Here is a 24,713-nt window from a genome sequence, read left to right on the forward strand (position 1 = left end):
TACTAATGCATGAAAATCCTAACCTCAAAAAAATCACCCTTTACAACTAAAATATTTAGAAAATATATTGCAAACTTTTTCCTTTCTGAAAATTGTCAATGAATTTTCCCTCCTATTGCTTGGGGACTAAACGCACTCAGCGATATCATGAACTTCTGCCACGCAGGTTAATGCCGCATTCTATGCTTCGAAGAATACCAAAGCCTGAATTTCGGAACATTACAACCCTGCTATTAATTTTATCCCAAAACGCTACTAATGTTTTTCAGCGTTGTGCTCAAAAATTTGTTTGACAGATCATTGGACTTAAAGATATAAACTTGAAAAGTGCACCGATAACTTTACTAAAATTCTAATTTCACTTCTTAACAAATTGTTTACTTGTTAAAAACTTGTGAGGAGTAAAATTGTTTCAATTTCTATTAAAAAGTAAGATGAGTTATTGGGAACACAAGAATAAACCATTTTCAGAGGAGAAGTCGGAAATCAGAACTCACTGTCTGAATTTGTATCCACGCTACACATCCCTATGACGTTTAGATTCCATGCGTGTGCCTGGGGGGAGGGAAATTGCCCGGCCGATGAAGCTCCTAATTGTGAACTAGAATATGTACTAAATACCTGAAGAAGTAAAGTCTTAAGCATTTTGATAGTTACGGCGTATTCTCTGATAACAAGTAGTCAACCTTTCCAGTGGGAATGAAATGGAATTGCTTTTGATTTCATTTATATATTTTCCTTTAATTTCTTTGAAGCATTGTGCATTGTGAATAAAAATCGGTTTATTTGCGTTCATGCATGCTAAATTAAAATTTTATTAAAATATCTAAAACTAAATATTTAAATATGCATACAAACAAACAACAACAACAACAAACGACAATTCTAGCTCTTGACATATCGTCCCGTTTCTGCGTTAACCTCGTATCTGCGATAGAGTTATTCTGGAGAGTGTAAGAAACAAAGCTAATTTTCTTCTCCTAGGATACAATAAACGCATTTTTTTTATTCAATATTCTGGTTCTACTAACACTAGTGAGCACCCACATAAGGTCTTTGTTTTATTTTCAAATAGTGTGACACTTACATTGCTGTTATAAGTGGTAATATTAGTTTTCCCAAAAATTGTAGATACGTGGTTAAGGCAGAAACGGGACAATATGCAACTGTGTATAAAATCTAATTTAACGACTGTCTGCTAATATAGAAGTACATATTTACATATACATAAATTATTAAATAATTAAAAAAAAGCCTCCACACACTTCCTAAACTGGATTTCAAGTTGAAGACACGAGAACGCACGTAAAACAAAATCAATAGAAAATTTCGATTTATTTTTTTTTTTTTGGTTCATCAAGGCTGGATTAGTCACAGCAGACAGAATATTAGACTACTCAAGTGTGAATCTACTAAAGTATAAATGTAGTGTAGGTAAACGTCCACATATGGCACATATGAAAGGCGAAAAGAAATCATTTTGTTTATTTATTTAAGTAATTAACACATTTGCGATGAAGTAGCATCTTTGCTACGTAAAAAGAGACATTATTTTAGCAATTTTCTAAATATTTGATTGCGTTAAATTTGAAAAACTAAATAGTTAAAATTTGGGCGACCTTCAAAGTAAATATTTATTTAAGACCTTAGCATCTGTTTTATTTAATTTATTTATAAATTATCGTATATTGATTGCTTCTTTCTCGTTTACTTTCCAGCGAAGAAAACTATATTAAAAGGCATTTCTGGTACATTCCGCGCTGGCCAATTAACAGCGATTATGGGCCCCTCCGGGGCAGGTAAATCGAGTTTGATGAACATATTAACTGGTCTGACGTAAGTTTGGAGAATATTAATGATACAAAATTATATAAAATTATGTATATTTAATTAAATAATGCAAGTCTGAATTTGAAGAAGAATGTTAATTTGCATTCAACTAAAACAGGCTTATTTTAATATTTATTAGGTATTTATTCCATTCTAAATGGCTATCAGTGTCTTAGTAATAAATTTCTTATGAAATAGTAACAACACAACCAAAATTTAAATATTGCAAAACATTATCCATTAATACTTATGTAAGTTAGCTTAGGTTAGCTTGACTGATGCGTACGATCTCACGTAGCCCATGTTATGCGGCAGTTCTATGAGGGACTCACTTATATTCAGGAACCTTGTGATACGCTTTAAATCACTTGGCGCTTAGCAAGATTAGATTAGATTCGATTAGATTTAGAAGAGAGCGCAGATCACCTATATAGTTACGGTGACCGAGAACGATCTATTGTAACAAATCTCTATTTGGCTATAGGTCTTCTTTGATCCACCTATTACTAAGAAACCTCGCGAGGTCCTTTGGCTGTATGTGTGCTTCTATAAACCGTGATCCCAGGAAGTGAAGTCTAGTGCTAGTGATGGCTTTATAGTGGAAAATAATGTGTTCTGCTGTTTTCTGTCCTTCGTGGCACAACAAATACTGATCAGAGTTTACAACCCCTATGTTTGGCAAGTGTTTCGTTAACCAGCAGTAGCCGGTAAGAAAACCTACTTCATGCCTACTGAGGTGAAGGAGTTCTTCGGTTCTCCTTGCTGATAAATCGGGAACGAAGGCCTTAGCCAGTCTGTTACCTTCCGTATTTGTTTAGTAATTTTGCGCTTCGGTCGTCATCCAAATCAAGTAGTTTCGCCTAACTTAACTCCATAAAAAGTCGTGTGACTATGAATCAGTTTGCATTCCCTTTTTTAGCGAGAATATTTTCTACTCATTTCCCATGACTCCATTGAGTCCCGGTGCCCAGATGGAGTAAAACTGGTCCCTGGATGCGATAAGTATTAAAAGCTGAATGCAGTCCCACACCAGCTTTGAGGTAATCTCGTGCGCTGTAAGAGCCTGGAGCGCCGTTCTGCTGTTCGAGTGTACCTATATAGACGTATTTGTTCGTTGTCCCAATGTCTACATGCTGCTGCAGACATAGTTCAATGGCGTGCACCTCGGCCTGAAAAACAGATTGCCTTGCTCTATTCTGGTGAAAAGGAGCCTCCTTCGTTATATGCCGTAGACTCTATGCTGTCCTTCCGGGTTTAGGTCATTTAGCGTTAAGGTTGTCCAAGTTGGTTCTGTTGGGACCTTAAATTTTTATGCGATTTGGTAGTCGTTATAGTTTACTGAGTTTGGTCTGCGTGACCTTCACTTCTGCCATCTTCCATCAGGCGGACGCAGCATAAATTGGTGTGCGCAGAGTGGCTAAGCCATCGCATCGCATCGCATCGGTCGCATTGAGCAACTACTTTTGAAACCAACGCCATTTTTTCAGGTATTTAATAACCGCCTGGCTGTAAGTGAGAATGTAGATATAATGACCGGGAATCGTATCTCATTTTACCGGCGATGCGATCCTTGAGATAGCGAGATAGTTTCGTCTGAAAAACATTGCAGTAGTCAGGAAGGAGGAAGACAAAAGATACCACTAATTGTTCCGAATAAGTCCCAACCCAACTTTTTTTATCGAGTTTTCACTCATCCGTGTAAACATTTCTGTGACATTTCCCTGACTGTACTCAATGCCCACTTACTCTCTTGAGGGATGACAGATCATGAACTTGATCTGGGTAACGCGGATGAGTGCGACGTATGTACATAGTCGGTTGTAGGAAGTAAGATCGTTCGAGATTTTGTAGTGTCCGATATGTGGATGCGACGATTTATGGCAGTGTTACCAGCCGTTGAACCTTGACTACTTCTAGTTGGTCCTTAGTGCTTGAGAAGAGTTTTAGCAGAGCCAAGGTGGCTAAGTCGCGATCTGCCAAAAGCTGGACAGTGACACAAGAGAAGTTCCTGTGCGCCCTCTTTACTCTGTGTCGCCTAGGTCGTTCAAATATCCCAATGTGTTTCGGGTATATGTATATATATTTGTAATGCCGAATGTGCCATTTAAAAAATACCATAGGGCTATTCAGGATCTTGTACATTTGTAAATTTACAACAATAAAATGCCACCGCTGGTAATGGTAGCAAGCACGAAATTTGCAAATGCAAATGCAATTCCAATACTATTTGCCAAAGATTCTGAACGGCCCTAATGTGGAAATAAACTTAATTACATTTTTTATTAGCTTAATGACACAGGTATTTTTTTAATGAACAACATTGCCATACAAATTGTTGTAATTTAATGCGCAGTGGAAATTCGATACGAGCATAAATTTAATTATTCAGCACACCCTTATGTCAACATATGTATGTATGTACATATACATATATGTATGTATATGTAAGTCTGATGGAACATTTTTGTTGGTGACGCGTAATTAATGCTTGGGTTTTTATGAAATTAATTGCCGCTTTAATTAAATATTTACATTTCACTGTCTCAGTGCCTTGAATGTTTTGCAAAATTATGCGCAAATATAATTAATGAAACAAGCAAAAACAAAAGCATACATACATACAAGCATACATACATACATACATATGTATGATTTACATTCATTTTCCGTTTGCTTTTTCATTCTATAGCACAAGCGGCGTTACCGGTACAGTACACTTTGGTGACTCACCTACGAAGTCGCGCAAAGTTTGTTGTTACATAATGCAAGATGATCACTTCCATTCGTGGTTCACGGTTGAGGAGACAATGCTGCTGGCAGCTCAGTTAAAGATCTCCAACGATTCGATGAACATGAAGGAAAAGAAAATGCTGGTAAGTGTTTATGGAGAGCGCAATTACGAGTATTATTTATTACACAACTCAAGGTCAAGTTCAAATACGATCATGTTGCAGTCAGTAAATTCACTTTGTCCAGCTAACTGTTTGTAATTTGAATACAAGAAAATTTAGTGTTTCATGGTGACGATGATGCTCCCATACCTGCGAGCCAATACTTTGCACTAAGTAATTTCAGTGCGAGTTATCGAGATATTCGCCTCTAGATTAGCCGAATGATATGCCTTGTAAGTCTGATTTCTCTGAGATTGGATAAAAATGTAATGTTATTTTTTTGAAGCGAATTTGAAAGCTAGTCCAACCTTTCAAACTGCATTTCTCATTACGATTTTACATTCATTACTCGTTACCGTGCGCACAGCTAAGCGAACATGTATTTGGCAACCCTACAAAGACGCACTCAAAGTTTTCAAAAAGGCCATAAAGAGGGGGAAACGCGAATCTTGGCAAAACTTCTGCAACAACATAGAATAGAACTCTGAAGCCAACAGGCTGAGTATGAATTCTATCCAGGAACCTAACGGCTACTGGACGACATCATGTAACGAAATGCTGGAGGTCCTTATGAGCACCAACTTCCCGGGCTGCTCGGTCCACATCTCCGGCTTTTCGCCCTGGTCCTTGGACCTACTTGTCTCTGAGTGATACCGTTAGGGACGTCGTAAGTGAGGAGAGGGTGGAATGGGCTTTAATGTCCTTTCAGCCCTAAACATCTCCGGGCCTTGACGGAATCTTTCCCGCTTAACTACAGGCAGCTAAGGACATACAGTGCCCCCTGCTTTCTCAGATTTTTACAGTCATCACATACCACACGAGTGGACAAAGACACAAGTAATTTTTAGCAAAAAAAAAACCGACTTCAACTCCCATATAAAAAATATATATATATATATCTCATGATCCACTGATCGGATCTCAACCAGATTAGTATGAGACCACCTCTGAGGCACTACCTTTCCGATGCAAAAAGAATTATCGAAATCGGTAAGTTATGCGGTAACATACATAAAAAAAAAAAAAAAAAATATATTCCGACGAACTGATAACCTCCTTCTTTTTTGGAAGTCGGTTAAAAAGTTGTATTCCTTCCAAAAGGCCGCCTAGTCTCGAGACAGCTAAAGTTGACGGTGTCAGCTAAACTAACATGTGACTTATTTATTTATTGTTCTAATTTCGTACAATTAAAATTATTATTTCTTTGCTATAACATTTAACAATTTACACTTTCAGATAGAACATTTATTGGACACCTTAAAGCTATCGCCAGCTAAATTCACACGTGCTGGAAATTTGTCAGGCGGTCAAAAGAAGCGCTTGTCAATTGCTTTAGAATTAATTGACAATCCAGCGGTGCTGTTTTTGGATGAGCCAACAACGTAAGTTTTTTTTCGGCATTCACTTTAAATTCTATAATTTGCTACTGCATCTGGTTAAATATTAAATATTTCTTCAAATATTTTGCTAACCTTTAGCGGCTTGGACAGCTCAGCCTCTTCGGATACCATACAGCTGTTGCAAACGTTGGCCAATGAGGGTCGCACAATTGTTTGTACTATCCATCAGCCCTCCTCTCATGTCTACAGACTATTCAATCAGATCTATGTGCTGAGTCGGGGACACTGTACATATCAGGGTACGCCGCAAAATACAATTGACTTTTTGAAGACGGTCGGTTTGGAATGTCCAACATATCATAATCCAGCGGATTTTCGTGAGTATAAATAAAAAAAAAAAACAGTATTCTGAGAGATTTTATAAGTTTCCAACAATTAAATTAAATTAAAACAAGTAAGAAAGTCTAAGTTCGGTATAAGTATTGAAGATTCAAGCATTTCTGAAATTTACCGTTATATGAAAAGCGGCCGATTTAGTCCAATTTCAATAATTTTCAACGTTTTGCTTTTATGTGAAAAGCAGAGTTTGGTACAAATTGGTAGAACGGTTACCATCATGTTCATCAAGTGGGCGGTGCCACGACCATTTTTCAAAATTTTATCATAAACGTATTTCGTGGTAAAGAATTGTTTGCAAGCATCAATTTTGAATAAATTAGCTTTAATATTTACTGATTTATCGAAGATTTCGTATTTCTTAAAAAAAAATTTTTGTGTAAAATTGTTCGATTGTAAAAATTAATAAAAAATATAATTTTTTAAACAATAAAATTTAGAAACTAAAAGAAAATCAAATTAAAAAGGAAAAAAATAAATAAATTAACAAACAGCAAAAAATTAAAATAACAAGTTGCTAAAAATTAAATAAAATTAAAAATATAGATATTTTTTTCACCAAATTAAGATTAATAATTGAAAGCAGGGAGCAAAATGGTCTTTGAAACCAGGTTTCCTATATTTTAATCTTCTAATATACATATAAAAATGTCGTGTCACGGTGTTTGTGGTCGAAGTCCTCCTAAACGGCTTGACCGATCTTTATGAAATTTTTTGTGTATATATGGTAGGTATGAGACGCGGATGTAAAGTATATTTCACAGGTGCAGGGGGCGTGGCACCTCCCATACAAACCGAATTTTTCATATTGCATATCTCTGGTAGGTGGCATTTCAGCGTACCTACTATTTGTTATATATACTTGAAAGTTAGGGGTGAAGGTCTCGAGGCCCCGTAATATTACAAGATAAATGCGTCACTAAAAATCATGAACGTGAACTGTTGGTGAAAATGTTGGACCAAAATATTTCAATACAAAAATTAATTTTTGGGCGGGATGAAGTTCGCCGTGTCTGCTGGCAGCTTATAAATTAATTTATAATTTATAACAAAAAAAAAATAAATAAATATTGTTGCTTTTAAAACAAACAAATCTTAATATCAAAAGAAAATTAAATGTAAAAAACCAGACTTTCACTGAAAATCATTAATCTTCTAAATTGTGAAAATATTAGTTGAAAATTTAAATTTATAGTCCAGAAAAAATTTACTATCATTTTCATTTTTTTTTTCATTGCTCCGCTTCCTCAGTGCTGGAGTGCGTTAATGGTGAATATGGCGATCATATCGATGGCTTAGCAATCGCTGCTTTGCAGCCCAAATGGCGACACGATTACGATGCGGACGCACAACAACATTTAGATGGGTTGAATGGTGTACAAATTGTGAAAATGATTGAGTCGCCGCAGCAAGCAGCGGAAAAGCCACATTCACCCTCGATAACGCCGCCAATGTCCGCTACGAAGCATGTTTACCCGCCGCCTGAGTGGATGCGCCTATGGCTCTTGATCGGTCGTTGTCATGTGCAATTTTACAGAGATTGGGTAAGTGTGTGGCGTGGCAAGACGGCGTACATGGAAGAAGAAGTGGAAAACGAGCGATGAAATATATGTAAATACTGATTATTAATTTATTTTTTCCTCCTCTTTTTTTTTTAATTTTATTTCGACAGACGGTGACCTATTTAAAGTTGGCCGTGCATATTATATGCGCTTTGCTGATTGGTTTTATATATGGCGACTCTGGTTCGAATGCAACGAAGCAGATTGCAAATTTAGGTTCATTCACAATACACAATACATATCTGTGGTATACGACAATGATGCCGGGGCTTTTGAGATGTAAGTAAATATTTTGAATACGTATATGTAATTTGAGTAAAAAGTGGTAAGACAAATAAAGTTAGGGGATTTAAGTGGTATCATAAAATAATAAGTCGGAAGGAGAAATCTTAGAAAATAGCCTAAGTTGTGAACACCCTTTTAAAACTACAGACATATTTATATAACTACTTACATATGTACATATTTTTACAGCGTGTTAAGCATGTTGTGAAGCTCCTAAGAAGTTTTAAAAGTTATAGTAGCTCTTGATGCTACGCGTAAGCCCAAAGAACAAAGTTAAAATATCGACATTGTTAAGAATATTATTAACCGTAGCAATACCACTTCCGATAATGGCATTAATAAAGATGGCAACAGATACTGCCTGGATTATACTGCCAAAAAAAAACAATACCGATAACGACATGGGTAACAATAACAACATAAAACGATGATATCGACCATAAGTTTTTAAAAAAAGTATATATTTGGAATTTTGCCAAAAGATATCGATATGAGTTGCGATTAAAGTTAGAACGATAAGAAAAGGACGATAACGGTAATGATAACAATTAACAGTAGATATGTAACGATAATATCGACCGTAACCTCTATCATAGTGGTATTGATAACGATGGCACGATAATACCGATAAATATCAAGTATAAAATCTATCATTGTGGTATTGGGGATGATAACGAACGATATCGATCTGAGTAACGATTATATCGATAACGATACCAATAACAGTATATTACGATAATATCGATTGTATTTATTATGGTATTGAGAACGATGGAAAAATATATCGGTATGAGTAATGATTATACCGATAAGGGCAAAGGAGTAACGATAACAAAACCGTAACGTCTAACATTGTGGTATTGAAAACGATGACGAGACATTTTTATTAACGACTATACCTATAATAATAAAAACAACGATAAAGATATCGATAACAATAACATAATATAACGATATTGTTGATCGTTACGTATATCATCAATACTATTGATAACGATGACAAAATTTGAGTATCGATTAGGCTCATAACGATAACAATAACAGCGTCGATAACAATAGCAGGTATCGATAACAATAACAACATGTATCGGTAATATCTTTCGTTTTGTCTATCATTATGGAACTGATAACGCTGGCAAAATTTTTCGATTTGAGTAACGAATACACCGATAACGATAAAAAATAGCGGCAGCATCGATTACAATACAGTATAAAATGATGATTTTGATCGTAGGATTATTGTTTTGGTATTGATAATGATAGGAAGAGATGTTGATATGAGCAAAAATTTTATCGATAAAGATAAAAATACTAAAAGTTATTTCGATAGCTAAGTTACAGTAAAAAACTATTTTGTCACAGATTACAGAGAAGATTACACTCGTCAACAGTGATTTTCGTGCAGAGCAGCTGCAGCTATTTTCCAAACTAGGACCTTATACAGATTACATATACAAAATAAATTATTATTTTTTGATTGAAGAGAAAAGATCGATCATATCATGCAGGTGAACATTTTCCCGGATAGCCAGGTGGCAATTCAGGCTCTCTGTTGTTGTCGTTTTAGTGGCTCTTCAATCCGATACCTAAAATCCGCCAATTCTTCAATCGTTGTCATCTTTTCCGACTGGATCGGATCGAAAGGAAAGGAGTGTTATATGATAAGGTGTGTTTGGTGTACTGAGGTGAACCTTTAAATGCAGGAAAAACGTTAGGTACGTCGGGGTCAAGTCTGGATAAGTAGATGTTTAACCTACTACAGAAATCCACGAAATGGTCTCGAAACCCAGAAATGTTCCCAAAAACTATCGGAAAATAAAACACATAGAAACCCTAAAAGTTCTAAAAAATCTCCGAAGTTCTTAAAAATTTCCCGGAAAATAAAACACGAAGATCAGGTGTGAGAGTCGAGTGGCGAACCAGCCATGATAAAAATAAATCATATGCCACCACCCCAAAATGAATAAAGTTAACAATTATTTTCCATCTCTCTTATTAAATATCATTAAGGGCCGTTTACACAGTGAAGAGTTAAGTAACGTTAATTGTTAATTTTCGGCACATTTATTATTCATTATTTAACAAAAACAAATCTTTATTTTCCCATTCGCTTTCAGTTCCACAAGAAATCAGTATAATCAAAAAGGAAACATTCAATCATTGGTACAAATTGCGAACCTATTACATGGCAACGCTGATAACATCCACACCGGTGCATGTAAGTATATTTAGTAGTTTTAGATTTAAATTTTTAATATCACGTATAATAATTAATATATACACATTTAAATGTGTTTTTTGCTACGCCCCTTTCTAGATCATATTTTCTATGACTTACATCACAATCGCCTACCTGATGACGGATCAACCTTTCGAAATCGAACGTTATGTCAAATTTATGTTAACAGCTGTGGTGGTGACGATATGCGCTGATGGATTGGGTGTGCTGTTGGGCACGATACTAAATCCAGTTGTAAGTAAATAGATATTTTCGAAAGGCGCTTCGCTCTAATATTAAGAAGAAGTAATCTCATAAATTGATTACTATCAAAAATTAATTAAAATGTGAAATCTCAGTGAATGAGGGAAGCACTTAAGTAGAGTTAATTGTTGTAAAAGTAGTATAAGTCGAAATATCTAGCAGCTAGGATAAGTCTGCTATTTTAAATCCAAGTTCTTCAGCTTATTAGCCGTATCAGAAAGAGGTCTATTAAGTCCTCAACTGACCAAATCGGCGTCAACGGAGTGTAACTTTCCAGTCAAGCAGGCCGAGATGTATGTTTATTAGTTTTACAAGTATAATTGTCCGGAAATATGAAAATTGCCTTGATTATTTATTTATTTCATTTTTTTATTAAAAAAAAGAACCTTAGGAACATTTGCATTCAAATTGCAATTAAAATTTAATTAGTTGCCACTATATTGAAACGATCGTCATTGTCTAGTGCTTATCATTTTTCCATTGATTTTTTTTTTTTTTATAAATAAATAGTCATTGGTTTTATAAGATTTATTAAACTGCGACTGTTTGTTTCCTTATTTTCTTATTTACAGAACGGCACGTTTATTGGCGCTGTATTGACCTGCTTCATGCTAATCTTTTCCGGATTTCTTATACTACTCACACATATGTCGAGTTTCATGCGGGTACTTTCGTATTTGTCGCCGATCCGCTATGCCTTGGAAAGTATGGTGCTAGCGATATATTCAAATAATCGAGGAAATATGTTCTGTCCGATGGATGTGATGTATTGCCATTTTAAGTAAGTTAATACGCAAATATTTACATTAAATTCAGTTGGACAACTATTGTTTATTGGCGGTTGTTAGTACATTAGTGCAGAATTGTGGTCTACATATGGCATATGGCATATGGCATGAGAAAGGCAGGATGGCATTACAACGGTTTTTTGTTATACGGTTCGGGCACGCTAACATTGCGACCTTGCTAGTTTTATTGTTGAGAGACTTCACTAGAGAGAGTTGTAGACCGCTGAGATTCCCATTTACCCTTTCGACTGCAACCTGAAAATTCGCTCATCTTCGTAGGGGCTCCTGTATCGCTTGGAAGGACCGCGGAAAGATCGATGGCCATATAGGCTCCATGAGGCTATGCATTATGTGAGAGCATCAACCTTTTCTTTGTCGGCTATCAGGCTCAGAACTAACTATACATGTATATGTGCGCATGTCTTGTATTACAAAGAATGCATTTCCGATGCTGGGCAACCATTTCTTCGGCTGTGTGTATTAGTTCAAAGATCGGGCTTACTTAATGAGAAGCGGGGTAGAGGTTTTTGGAGAAATCTTCTTTTCTGAGACTTTAAGACCACCAAAGAGTGAAATTTTGAGGTGTTTTTCGCAAAAGATATCCCCCACATCTTTCGAGATACCCTAATGCCAACTCATGAAATATTAACATATGTTTTGGGAGTTTACATTTATATACAGGGTGTCCTAGATCACCTGTCCACTTCTTCTGAAATGGAGGCAAGCCGGGAGACCCTAATACGACCAAAATATAGAGCATCCCCGACTTGGAAATTAATAGTTTTTCGTTTTCCAATAAAAATATTTTCTTCCATTTTCGAAGTCCAGGACGAGTTGAAGTTCAAAGGCCATTTAGAGATTGAAAAAGGCACTTCCTAGAAAAAAGTTCCAAACAAAAGTTACGTATTTTTATCCGCAGAATCCGGATCTGTAGTAAAAACAGGTATATTCCGTTCAAAAAATGCACTTCTGGTCAGTTTAAACCATTTCCGGTCAAAACCGTAAGTCGGTACTATGACCAAAAAAAGACAGCGCATCTCCGTCTTCGTGGCTCATATTTGTGCGTTTTTCAATAAAGCCATTTTCCTGCATTTTAGAAACGATGGACGGGTGGTATAGGAAGCCCTGTATATATGAATTCTTATCATGTACATAGTACATACATATGTCGCACGGATAAATTAATACGTGTTACATTTGACGATTTTTGGAAAGTCACGGTTTAAGTTTGGAAAAAAACGCGATAATAGATTTTCTCCAAATTCTCCGAGAATGTTACTGGTTCACGAATTTTATTACAATTTTGTCTTTGATATGTAAACTTCTTAGCTCTCAGTACGGGTAAAATTTGCGTTAACCCAGCAGAAAAAATGTAACTGATTCTTGTGTAACCAAACAGACAATACAAATTGTATTTGCTTCAGGGTTATTTCAGGCCTATTTTGTGACTTGTTCAGTATCATTTTACCGACTAGTTCACGTTTATTTGAGGACCATTTTGAGACTAGGTCAGGAACATTTGGGTCTAGCACCAAGAAAATTTCATGACTACCTGGTACTCACGGATTTTTTGTTTGTTTATTATTTTATTTCTTAATTATTTTTACGTTTATGAAGAATGCTCTTTAATAAAATTTTGTCGTATATTACATTTGGCAACAATTTTACAGACATGTTTTATGACATTGGATAAATGTGATAGAAATTTGAAAGATCTTCATTAATTTTGTATAACTGCATTATTTATTAATCGAATTTCGCTCAGTTTTCATATACATAGGACGTTTATTTATCCTATACGTATATATCAGGCCTTGAGGCAGAGTCACGTAGGTGCAATGAACTTTTTAATAAAAGACCGCATTTATTTTTTTCTTTCTCATATTAATAAACATTTTTTTTTTCGCAAATAGGCTCCTCTGGTCCTCATGGTCTCATATGTATAGATATTATTTTAAATATACTTTCATTTTTTTCCACAGAAACGCCAGCACAGTGTTGCGCAGCTTTGGTATGGAAAATGGAAATTTCGGAATGAATATATTTATCATGATTTTACAGTTGTCAGCGTTCAAAGGACTAGCTTACATTATGTTGAAGCGGAAGCTGCGAGCGTAAATTATTAACATATGTACATGTGTCCATTAGGGTGAGTCAGCGAAAAAAAAGTTGCGGCTTTTCCGCCGGAATTATAAAATATATTATATTTTAAGACTTACGCCACAAAAAATATTTCGGAAGTATATAGAGATTTACGTGAGCTGAACTGATTTGAAAATACCATCAAAAATCTCATTACATATTTTGGTTATGTTGATACAAATTTTCAAAATTTTTATGCAGACCTTTACAGGCGGCATACACGGTGCGCGTCTGACTCGCGAGTCGGTTTGGATATGTTAGTGAAAATAAATATGTGTTCGTTACACCGACATGACTCTGGCATGACTCTGAATGACTCAACTGTGTGTAGTCGGAAGACGAGTCAACACGTACACAGATGACTCCCGAGTCAGACGCACCGTCTATGGGGCCTATTAAGCTTAACTGCCTTAACGATTCGTCTGTCGTTTGTCGTCTGTCGTCTGTCGTCAGTCGTCTGTCGTCTGTCGTCAGTCGTCTTCGTCTTGCTTTTCATATAGTAAGTTGCAATGGTCTCGGTTGCGTTTAATCCGGCTAGAATAATGCCGCCGGCCTAATTTTTGATGCATTCCTCTGCAGACGAATCGTTCGTGTTGTCTATCGGTCGTTATGCAGAATAAGACTGTAAATTCTTTTATCAACTGACGTAATTTTTTAGAAACTTTTTAAAATTAATTTTATTTACAAAAAACTCGAATTTCGGAAGTATTTTCAAGTCACCCAGCTCACGTAAATCTTAATATGTTTTCATTTTTTTTTTGGGCGGCAGTCTTAAAATATACTAGATTTTATAATTATGTTGAAAAAACAGTAAAGGTTTTTTAGTATGAATGGTGATGCACCCTAATGTACAAGCATAAAAATACATACTTAGAGCTAAAATTTTATATTTAATACACTACGCACATAGTTATGTGCATATGTAACTTAAGGGTTACCATAAACATATTTTTATATTAAATAATTAATCGGTGTGTTGTACATATAAGGCTTACAGCTAATTTCACGAAAGCAATTTAAATTTCCCCATTTAAATTGCTGGTGAAACAGGCTGTTTAGTATAAGTAAAATTAGTTAAGAAATATGCTAGAAAATGAAACAGAAAAAAAGTTGTTTTTAAGAACTGAAATAATGTGAATATTTAAAATATTGCCGAACCAGCCAAAAATTAGTTACAAAGAGAACGATATTCTAAAAAAGCGATGCCTATGCGAAATAATTGTGCACATAACTAAATACAAATACAAAAAAGCAAAAATTAAAAAGAAATCACATGTCCAGCCAGTCATTATATACAAAACATTTGCTTTATTAAGAACATTTTTTTTTAGAACAAAACATGCCGCAAAATCAGTAAAGCGTTTTACAAATGCACAATATACTTAAATACAAAAAATTATGTGTGATAGTATTATAATACATAACAGTTACATAAATTAAATAAATATTTACAAACACAAATAACTATATGTACAGTATGTACAGTATGTGTGTGTATTTATATATTTTGGTGTAACATTTACAAAACACAAAAATTAAGAAAAGAGCAAGACACTTGTGCATGCTTATATATTAAATAATAGTTTATGTGATATAAGACGTTCGTGCCTACATACTTATTGCATATATAATTACATTTTTGCATATATGTAAATATCTACTTATACATATTTATCATATACGAGCGTGTACAATTTTAAAGTACATATGTACATACATACTTATGTATGTATTTAGATGCAAGCACAATTCCATGCAATTTTTTATTCAGCAGATATGGAAGAATTTGTTACATAAGATTGCAAACGAGTAAAGTTAAGTGATTGTAAGAAGGCAGTTTAAGTTATATTTTTATCTGCACGCAAATGTTAAGCGAATGAATAACGATGAAATACATACATACATGGAAAAAATAAAACTTTAACCAATTGCTGTTTTATTTCAGTACCTAAGTTGGTGTCATATTTAGCTGTTCCTCTATGTACAATAATAATAATAACAATATTTTGGCGCTTACATTTTTTCCTAAGCTGTGGCCGAGTTTCTCCTCCAATATGTATATGAGGTGCGTCTTGATGTTCTTATACAAATGGAGGGACTTACAGGTTTGAGCCGCCTCCGGACGTCGAATGGTTGGTATAAGAAACTTTTTTAATGCCAGAAATAAACTCGGAGGTTTTCCATTGCCTGCCGACGGGGCGACGGCTGGTAGAAGAAACGTTTCTAATTTAGATGTTGCTCAGACCAGGGTTTGAACCCAGATTATGCAGAGTTGTGGTATGTACCTCTAACCTTTCTTCCTCCCTACTGGTACAATTTAAAAAACGAAAACTGGCTGCGTCTTCTGAAGTTACATAGGCGATTGTAGAGAGGTATATGGTTTGTTAATATGAGGTCCAGGGTTGCTGATAGCTGCTTCGGGCGGTACTGAAAATACGTGAATAGTATATTTTCTGGTCTTGATGGACGAGCTATTCACGAGACAGAGAGTCGAACGAAAATCGGACTACGATGTATTCAGCGATAGCCCAGAATAGATTGGCGCTTACACAAATCTGTAATGTTTGTTGTGCGCCTTGATATTGGGGAGGGGCCTACAGTTTTACGACGGCTCCGAGCGACGATTGTATTTTTATGAGAAGCTGTTTTTCATGGCACAAATGACCTCGGAGGTTTGCCATAGTCTGTCCAGGGGCGACCGCTATTATAAAAATACTTGTTCTTTTCTGTTGTTTTTAATGTTAGTCGGAAACTGGGGTCGATCCCAGTCCCTGCGGAATGGGGGGTACGCGCCTCGATAAAAAGTTCAAAGGCTAAAATAAATTCAAATTTTTGTTACCAGTTTGTAAGGCTAATCCTACTAAGTATAGTAGCTGGAATCATTCTTTCGAAGGAAGCACATTTTGTGCACATTAGTGGAACCAGGCCAAAACTCACCTTGATAAGATTGTTGTGCGGATTTTTAACACCAGAATATGTATATACAATTTGGCGAAAGTGTTCACTTTATACATCAGAAAAGTTCAAGAAGTAGTAATAAGTTAAGTTGTGTTCATTTAGTCCATTTATTTGCCGGAAATTCATAAAAACAAAACCGACTTCACAAAAAGGAGAGGGTTATCTATTCTTCGGAATATCTTTTTTTATGTATGTTATCGCATAACTTTGGACCACGTTAGCCGATTTCTATACTATTCGGTTTAAATCCGATCATTGGATCAGGAATAAATTAACGATAATCTTAAATTTTTATATGAGAATTGAAGTCGATTTTGTTTTTTGCTTAAAAATTACTTGTTTGCAAATAACTTTCAAATAAATTTTAAGTTAATTCCCGCTTTCGGATTATTCAGGCAGGTTCTTGAATTCAAATTGGCAGGGGTTGAAATTCACCTGATCAAAACCGGAAATTGAAAATACGGAAAGATATTTGAGATTACAAGTTAAACCGGCATTTAAGTAGTACTAATTAACTTACTATCTTAGAACACACTACATCTAACAATTTTATATTGCATGCTACACTAATAAATAACAGAATTAATAAGCACTTTATTTTGCCAATTAGTGCAAAATTAATAATAATGAAAACGTACAGCGGAAATGTGATTTGCATATTAGCAAATTTGAAAAGCCTAATGGGAGCAAAAAGTTGCCGTACCTAGAAAAAATAATCCAGTCTGCGCAAGCCACGAAATTGTAATAGAGTAAGTTTTAAGAGGAAACATAAAAGGGGTCTTCATCTAAAGTGATAAAGGGATAAATTGCTTAAATTTATCAGTTTAACCGCCTTCTTTCATTAACGCACCTTGGTAAATAATTGCATAAAACTGTTTATTATTTAACTTATATGGCTAGTTACGTTTCATTCTTACCTCGTCCATTGTGTTCATTTGCTTTTATGTGTTCGTAGCCAAAGAGACTACCTGGCAACCTGTTGGGGTTGAATTTTGCTGAAATTTATACATTTATCCAACAAAGCCGTTTGATAAAGTGATAAACTTTGGTTAAATAGATTTCCATTCAAAGTTTGACAGTTCATTCATCAAAACGATACATTTATCACTTTATGAAGTTTATCAAGAGCTTATCACTTTTGATGAAGATCCCTAAAATCAATGTTATTATTAATTTTAAGAGAATGTAAATATTAAAACCTATAACTTTGCCACTTGCTTTCAGTTGAACTTAAGTTCTTGATACGTGTAACTTCCAAGTTATTCAAAATTTTTTATATTTTTTCTGCCCTAGTATACATGCATGGCAACACCATATATGTGCATTTACTTTGAGCTATTACCTTACATCAGCTGTCAATTTATTACAACAACAAATGTCAAATAAACGAAAGCGGTGCAAGAGGATTTTCACGGAAGTTGGAGAAAAAAATCTATTTTATTGAAAAGGTTCATATTTAGAACAAATAATCATGTTCAAAACTAGTTTTGAAAAAAATCTGGGTAAGCCTAACCTACAGCTAAGCAGTTGTTATGTAAATTGCGACAAATGGGGAAGAAAATGACTCATCCGATGCAATGCACTTTCTATAAAATGCAAAGCACAAAAAAACAACGAGGGTGGTGGGTCAGCGGACTACATACAACCTTTGTTGCTATAACAGAATAACATCAATTGGCCACAAATGTTTATGAACTTATTGATGTTTTAAATTTTTCATTTTCGTATTGCAGAAAACGCAACCAGCCACCTGCGGCTGGAGCCCGATTGGCCATCAATTCTAGTAATTTGCGATGAAATCAACCAAAAAGACGTCACGTAAGTGCGAAATACGCAGATATAATACCACTTTTACATATGTATATCTATACCTCTGTATATGTACATGTACTAATTTCTTTTCTTTGTTTTCGCGTTTTTAAGGGCCAAAAATGCTTTTGCTGCAATTAAGAAAAAAATGAGTTCACCTAATCCACATTCGGCTTGTTATGCGCTCTTGGTATTAGAAAGTATTGTGAAAAATTGTGGTGCACCCGTACATGATGAGGTCTTCACGAAGGAGAATTGCGAAATGTTTAGTAATTTCCTGGAGCAGACCCCGCATGAGAATGTACGTCAGAAAATGTTGGAATTAGTGCAGACCTGGGCGTACGCTTTTCGTTCGACCGACAAGTATCAGGCAATAAAGGTGAGCATGCATGTAGTAGATGTGAATGTTTGTTGAGCAAACGGAAGAAAGTATGTATAATATAAACATGCGAATGAAGCAAAGAACACAAGCAAAAAATGTAATTAAATTAGCGCATTTTTTGCATTCGCAATTACACATTTCATTGCTTTGTTATAAAATCGTATTAATTTTTACTCAAAAAATGAGTTCCGAATCAGAGTTAAGCCTAGAAGAGGAAGTAAGTTTTAGTGCTGTAGAAATTGCTAAAATGCTCAAAAAATTGTCTCCTTCAAGGATACCATGACTATATTGAAAGCCAAGGGACACACTTTCCCCGAGTTGAAGGAAGCTGACGCAATGTTCACTGCCGATACTGCACCTATATGGTCGGATGGTAAAGTGTGCCATCGTTGTCGTGTTGAATTTACATTCACCAATCGGAAGCATCACTGCCGCAACTGTGGACAAGTGTTTTGTGGGCAATGCTCGGCTAAGCAATGCCCACTGCCCAAATTTGGTATTGAAAAGGATGTATGTATTTCTTGCGTATAGAAGTTTAAGCTATTATTAACTAAAAAAATGTTTCTCGAATAGGTGCGCATTTGCGATGGCTGCTATGCCATGCTACAACGACCGAATGCGAAACCAGCGCTGCGTGCTGCTGAAAGTGACTTGCCGGCCGAATATTTGAACAGCTCGCTTTCACAGCAAGTGCAGGTGTGTGTCACTAAGAGTCAAAGTAGATGTTAATAAATTACTTTTTAATAAATCCTTTTGCAACTCCTTTTTGTATATAGACGCCGCCGCGCAAAAGTGAGCAAGAACTAAAGGAAGAAGAAGAGCTGCAATTGGCATTAGCGCTGAGTCAGTCGGAAGCCGAAGAAAAAAAGAAGCAAAAGCAACAAACTGTGAGTGAAGTGTTATCTTATCGGGCGACCGAAAAACAAAGAAAACTTGTTTAATTCAAAGCAAAATAATTATTATTTTTTTTCATTATAGTCATTGGCTGCCTATCGTTTGCAACAACGTTCGCCCAGTCCAGAGGCACCCCCAGCTCCGAAAGAATATCAGCAGGAAGAAACCAATCCAGATTTAGCTAAATATTTGAATCGCTCTTACTGGGAGCAAAGAAAAGTAAACGAATCTCCCTTAGCAAGTCCATCAGCACCAAGTCCGATGCCGACCCCACAACCGCAACAGGCACCAACTCAGCCGAAGGTGATTATCAATAATTACATAAAGAGATATAGTTTACTAATTCAAATGATTTTCACTTTCAGCCTGCTGATGAGGTACAAATTGACGAATTCGCTGCTAATATGCGTACACAGGTTGAAATGTTTGTGAACCGAATGAAATCGAATTCCAGTCGAGGTCGCAGCATTGCAAATGATTCGTCGGTGCAAACACTTTTTATGAATTTAACATCGTTGCATTCACAGCAACTTTCCTACATCAAAGAGATGGATGACAAGCGCATGTGGTATGAGCAGCTACAGGATAAGCTGGCACAAATCAAGGATTCGCGTGCCGCTTTAGACGTGTTACGCCAAGAGCATGTAGAGAAGCTGCGTCTCATGGCCGAGGAGCAGGAACGTCAACGACAAATCCAAATGGCACAAAAATTGGAGATAATGCGACAGAAGAAGCAGGAATATTTGCAGTATCAACGTCAACTCGCATTGCAACGCATAAATGAGCAAGAACGCGAGATGCAGTTGCGCCAAGAGCAGCAGAAGGCACAATATCTCATGGGTCAGACCGCTTTCCCCTTTATGCCACCCGGTGCTGTTGCCGGCCCACAAGGCTCACCCTCGCATCTAATGAATAATGTTTACAATCCATACGCCTTTCATCCAAATTCTCCAGGGCCACTGAGTGCAGGCGGTGGTGCTCAATATAATGTACATGGCGGCATGATTAATGCAAATGGTGCACCTCCTATGGGTGGACCCAATGCCATGCAGCCGGGCATGTATGCACCAGGCGGAGTATTGCCAAATCAACCGAATCAACAACATCCAGGCATGATGCTGCAGCAGGGCCCAGTGCCAACACAGGGTATGCTGCCAGGTGCGCCACAAATGGGTGAAGGCATGCAAGGTCAGTGTGTTTTGCGAATATTTCGAAAATTCTTTTTGCACTTTTTGTTGGACACCTCTAAATTGCTGCTTATCGTGTATGACAAATGTAGATGAGTTTCAAATTCAATTTCGTTTCCATTTCAGTTCAACAACAACCACCAAACACGGGCTTGGGATCATTGACACTGCAACAACAGCATTTGCCGGTTCAGCAACAACAACAGCAACAGCAGCACATGCAGCAGCAGCAGCCACCGCCGCAACAACAGCAGCAGTTGGCTCATGTAATGTTACAACAACAAAATGTCTTGCAAAATCACCCACCCATACCAACGATGCCACAGCAACAGCAACAGCAGCAGGTTGCACAACAACAGCAGGTTACACAACAACAGCAAGTTACACAACAACAACCATTACCACAACAACCAGCGCACCAACACCAGCAACCGCCTGAACAGCAGCAGCAACAACAAGCACAGATACAAGCTGTTGCTGCTGCGCCCGCACCACCACAAACGGAACCAGAGCCGGCGGCACCTGAGGAACCCGCCACTGCGGAGTTAATTAGCTTCGATTAATTGTCTTTTTTTTTAATATTTTAAATGTTACTTGTTCTCAAATCGCATGCAAAATGTATCATTCCTTGAGCAAAAATGTAATGAAATATGAAATTTTGATCACTTTTAAGTTATTATTATACTATTATTTTTTTATGGGTGCAAACTTTTTAAAAAATAAGAAATATGTACTGTATTGATACTGGCGTAGTTAATATGTAGACACATAGTATTTGCCGATTTCATAACATTTAAGTTGCATCCTTAATTCAAAACTTTGGAAACTACTAAAATAAGCAAATACTACTAGGGAAATAATATATATATATACATACATACATATATGATATTCGAAAACGATAAAAGGTTGTTTATTCAATGGATAAAATATCGGACGTCTCAGCAGAAAGAGTGGAAGCTTTAGTAGGGCCACTCCGTTGTCTCCCGAGGTAGTCAAAGCTCTGTCTCGTCCACGTCAGGTGGCTGCAGAGCTCGCAAATAACTATTGACACATTTCTCCAATGCTGTCTGCTCACTAGCAAAACAGAAAAAACGAAGCATACTAGTTCTCGTACTGCGCAGAACCCTTTCTCTTCGCATGTGTTATCTGTTTTGTATTTTCGGTTGAGTAAAGCTCATGAAGGCTTACAGTAATAACTTAAAAATACAGATTTTATCGAACGCACACAAAGCAACTGTCTGCAACTGAGCAAAATACAAGAAGTGTGTTCGAAAAGTGTCTTTTTTCTAGGTATGCAGTTTTTTAGCCTATTAAATTTTAGTACAATAAGGAACAAGTTCGTGCATGTTCTTCCGTACTAAATATGTTCGACAATTTTTTTGTATGGAGAAAATTAGCAAAACATTTGAAGAAGTACTTTTTTTCGGACACTTTGCAAGTCTCAACAGTTGTTTGCGAGCTCTGGGTGGCTGTGTTCCCACAACGGCATTCACAGGCCGGGAGTCGGTGTAAGAAAGGTACGACTCCCTTTGGATGCCGTTTATGGCTGGTCGGTAAGCTGTCGGGACCAGAGAGACTTAGTCCGTCAGTTCGTATACATGCCTTTTGACGTGCCTAGGCGAGGACTCTGCTATGCTGCAAGAAGTCTGTTCGGGTGCCCACGTCGGTGACACCCTACTAAGAGCATCGTGTTGTGCTCTTTCCCCTGGAGCATTTGAGCCTCGTCGTGAAGGTGTTGCGTGGCGACATCAGAAGGCATCCAGTTGCGTTCCGGAGTGCCGTGTTATGGCATGTCTGTAGCATCATCCACCGCATCCTCCTAGTCCCCGACGACCGCACGGGCGCTGCATAGTACAGAACCGACCGGTCAATTGCCTTGTATGTTGCCAACAACGTTTCTTTTTCTTTGCCCTGGGTGCTACCGGAGATGTAATAATTAAACAGCAGCGGGGAAAGGACACCGCTCTATGGTACCCCGTGTTACATTTTTTTCAGTTTGCTGGTTTTATCCCTGAATCGCTGATCACCGTTTGAGTTTCAGTGGGAGAGATGAAGTCTCAATGTCGTCTAGTAGCATGGATTGGCTGACGGTGTCAAACGCCTTTGACAAATCCGACGCCACTAGGACGGTTCTCTCACTGAAGCGGTTTTGGTTCAGGCCACGAGTTATCTGGGTTTTATGGCGTTAAGTTCTGTTATTGTGATATGCACTTTACAGAACCCATGCTTATGCCTCGCTGGGGTTAGGTGGTTCGTATAGTGCGGGAGTAGCAAGTCCTGGAGTGTCATCGCTACCGCGAAAAGGAGGGTTATAAAACGATAAGGTTCTCCTTTGTTTGCCGGTTTCCTCGGTTTAAGCAGTGGGAGCACCAGCATGCATATTCCGTCGAGGCCAATGGCTTTGGAGATTTTCGCCTTCCCGATTACTGCCTAAACCTCACCGCTGGTGAAAGCATAAGGCGCATTGGGTGTTGGCAGTTTGTGCAGCCTTCTGGTCGCTCGACGATTGGCTTTGTCCTCAATGTCGTCGCACTTCGTCGGATTGGACAGTGACCTCACGGTTGTCCAAAGCTTACTCACACCAGAGGTGAGGTTACCAGTCTTCAGATGCTTTTCCCACTTTTTCGCTTATGTAGGTTCACAAGTTGCCTTCAATCTCATAAGGTCTATCTAGTTTTTTGTTCTCACTAAGAAGACGGGACTGCAGACAATTTTAAGGATTGCTGACTGGCTACTTCACGTGATAGGCGTACATGACAACTTCATTTGCCCATCCTGCCTTGAAGAGGATGAGACGGTGGAACACTTTTTGTGCTTCTGCCCGCCTTTGCAAGAATTAGGTGTTAGACATCTGGGCGCGATGTGTTCAGAGACGAAAACCTGAGCTCTTTGACATCTGCTTAGGTATATTTGTAAATCGTGCAGATTTAAAAACGATTAAAAGGGACACGAAAACAGTACAATGGACAGCATGTAGTCTGAGTGTTGTTTTCTGCACGCTGCACGCGTTGTTTAGTGCCTGGTTCCGACAAAAAAAAAGTTCACAAATTTCCGCATCTCCGCGTTGAGATCCCTAATACGTGGACTTCCTGGGTCGGCCTGACGAATGTTGTCACGCACATCGGCTAAGACAGCACTTCAGCTGGAAAATTAGGGCGAGTTTCCAAAATGCATCCAGCTGGGAAAAAGTGGGCTTTAGCAGCAGTGACAACTACACGTGCATATGTCTTCTAGTAGCACGTCTATAGCTATTCAAACTCGGTGATCTGGCCAAGGACTGTTACTCCAGCAGATGCCCCAAAAACTCCTTGGTGAATTTTTATGGTGTTATAACATCAACAACAACACCAAGAGAGGCGCTGCAGGCCAGGCAGACGCGAGTGCGAAAAGCTAGAGATGCTTTCGGATAGGAAAATTTTCTGAAATGTTTGCCAGAAAGTAAGTAGGCTTTAAGACCAGAAAATAAAATCAAATTTTTGTTTTTTTTAAATTAATTTTTGCTTAGAACGCAAAAATAACTTCTGCTGTTTTCTCTAAGAAAAGGTAGTTAGATGAAAAATCGTGAAATAAATATCATCAAAGGTAAATATGTCACTCTTAAATGTAAGGACTAGTTCTAAGGCTAAGACCAAACCAAATGAAATTCCAAAGACAAAGACGAATGAGATTACGACGGCGAAGAATAAGACGAACACGTTCCACGACAGCCGGTTCTACGTCATTCCCACGACAGCCGGTTCTACGTACCGGAATGACTCGGGTTT

The 24,713-nt window shown here is 37.2% G+C and overlaps 3 protein-coding genes across 10 annotated transcripts in view; all 3 read left to right on the forward strand.

The window, feature by feature from the left end:
• LOC118741039 (ATP-binding cassette sub-family G member 1) overlaps window positions 1–13,770 on the forward strand; it is a 66,782-nt gene extending 53,012 nt beyond the window's left edge. For all 7 annotated transcript variants that reach the window (XM_036472839.1, XM_036472836.1, XM_036472841.1 and 4 more), the window contains exons 3-12: window positions 1,719–1,836; window positions 4,520–4,703; window positions 5,958–6,103; window positions 6,200–6,438; window positions 7,709–8,001; window positions 8,130–8,298; window positions 10,422–10,522; window positions 10,622–10,777; window positions 11,359–11,567; window positions 13,557–13,770. In XM_036472839.1, coding sequence (XP_036328732.1) covers window positions 1,719–1,836; window positions 4,520–4,703; window positions 5,958–6,103; window positions 6,200–6,438; window positions 7,709–8,001; window positions 8,130–8,298; window positions 10,422–10,522; window positions 10,622–10,777; window positions 11,359–11,567; window positions 13,557–13,692 — 1,751 coding nt within the window. In that variant the 3' untranslated portion in view covers window positions 13,693–13,770. The remainder of the gene's footprint in view (window positions 1–1,718; window positions 1,837–4,519; window positions 4,704–5,957; window positions 6,104–6,199; window positions 6,439–7,708; window positions 8,002–8,129; window positions 8,299–10,421; window positions 10,523–10,621; window positions 10,778–11,358; window positions 11,568–13,556) is intronic.
• The window catches only part of LOC118741033 (threonine--tRNA ligase 1, cytoplasmic), a 575,984-nt gene that overhangs the window by 119,544 nt on the left and 431,727 nt on the right, over window positions 1–24,713 (forward strand). The gene's annotated exons all lie outside the window — the stretch shown is intronic.
• Window positions 18,026–21,623, forward strand: LOC118741034 (hepatocyte growth factor-regulated tyrosine kinase substrate). The gene is made up of 9 exons (XM_036472831.1): window positions 18,026–18,176; window positions 18,408–18,492; window positions 18,598–18,862; window positions 19,139–19,375; window positions 19,439–19,561; window positions 19,642–19,752; window positions 19,844–20,062; window positions 20,125–20,947; window positions 21,073–21,623. Exons 1-9 carry the CDS (start codon window positions 18,146–18,148, stop codon window positions 21,507–21,509), a joined length of 2,331 nt encoding a protein of 776 aa, XP_036328724.1. The 5' UTR covers window positions 18,026–18,145; the 3' UTR covers window positions 21,510–21,623.

This window comes from Rhagoletis pomonella, unplaced genomic scaffold (assembly GCF_013731165.1).
Source record: "Rhagoletis pomonella isolate Grant_MI unplaced genomic scaffold, Rhpom_1.0 Rhpom_scaffold_00006, whole genome shotgun sequence".
NCBI classification, from domain to species: domain Eukaryota; kingdom Metazoa; phylum Arthropoda; class Insecta; order Diptera; family Tephritidae; genus Rhagoletis; species Rhagoletis pomonella.

Bases quoted from the DNA above. Each gene is read 5' to 3' on its own strand.
- LOC118741034 (XM_036472831.1), top strand. From the start codon at position 18,146: ATGTTCAAAACTAGTTTTGAAAAAAATCTGG. The intron at 20,063-20,124 runs GTGATTATCAAT...TTTCACTTTCAG, and splicing joins AGGCACCAACTCAGCCGAAG to CCTGCTGATGAGGTACAAAT. The intron at 20,948-21,072 runs GTCAGTGTGTTT...TTTCCATTTCAG, and splicing joins AATGGGTGAAGGCATGCAAG to TTCAACAACAACCACCAAAC.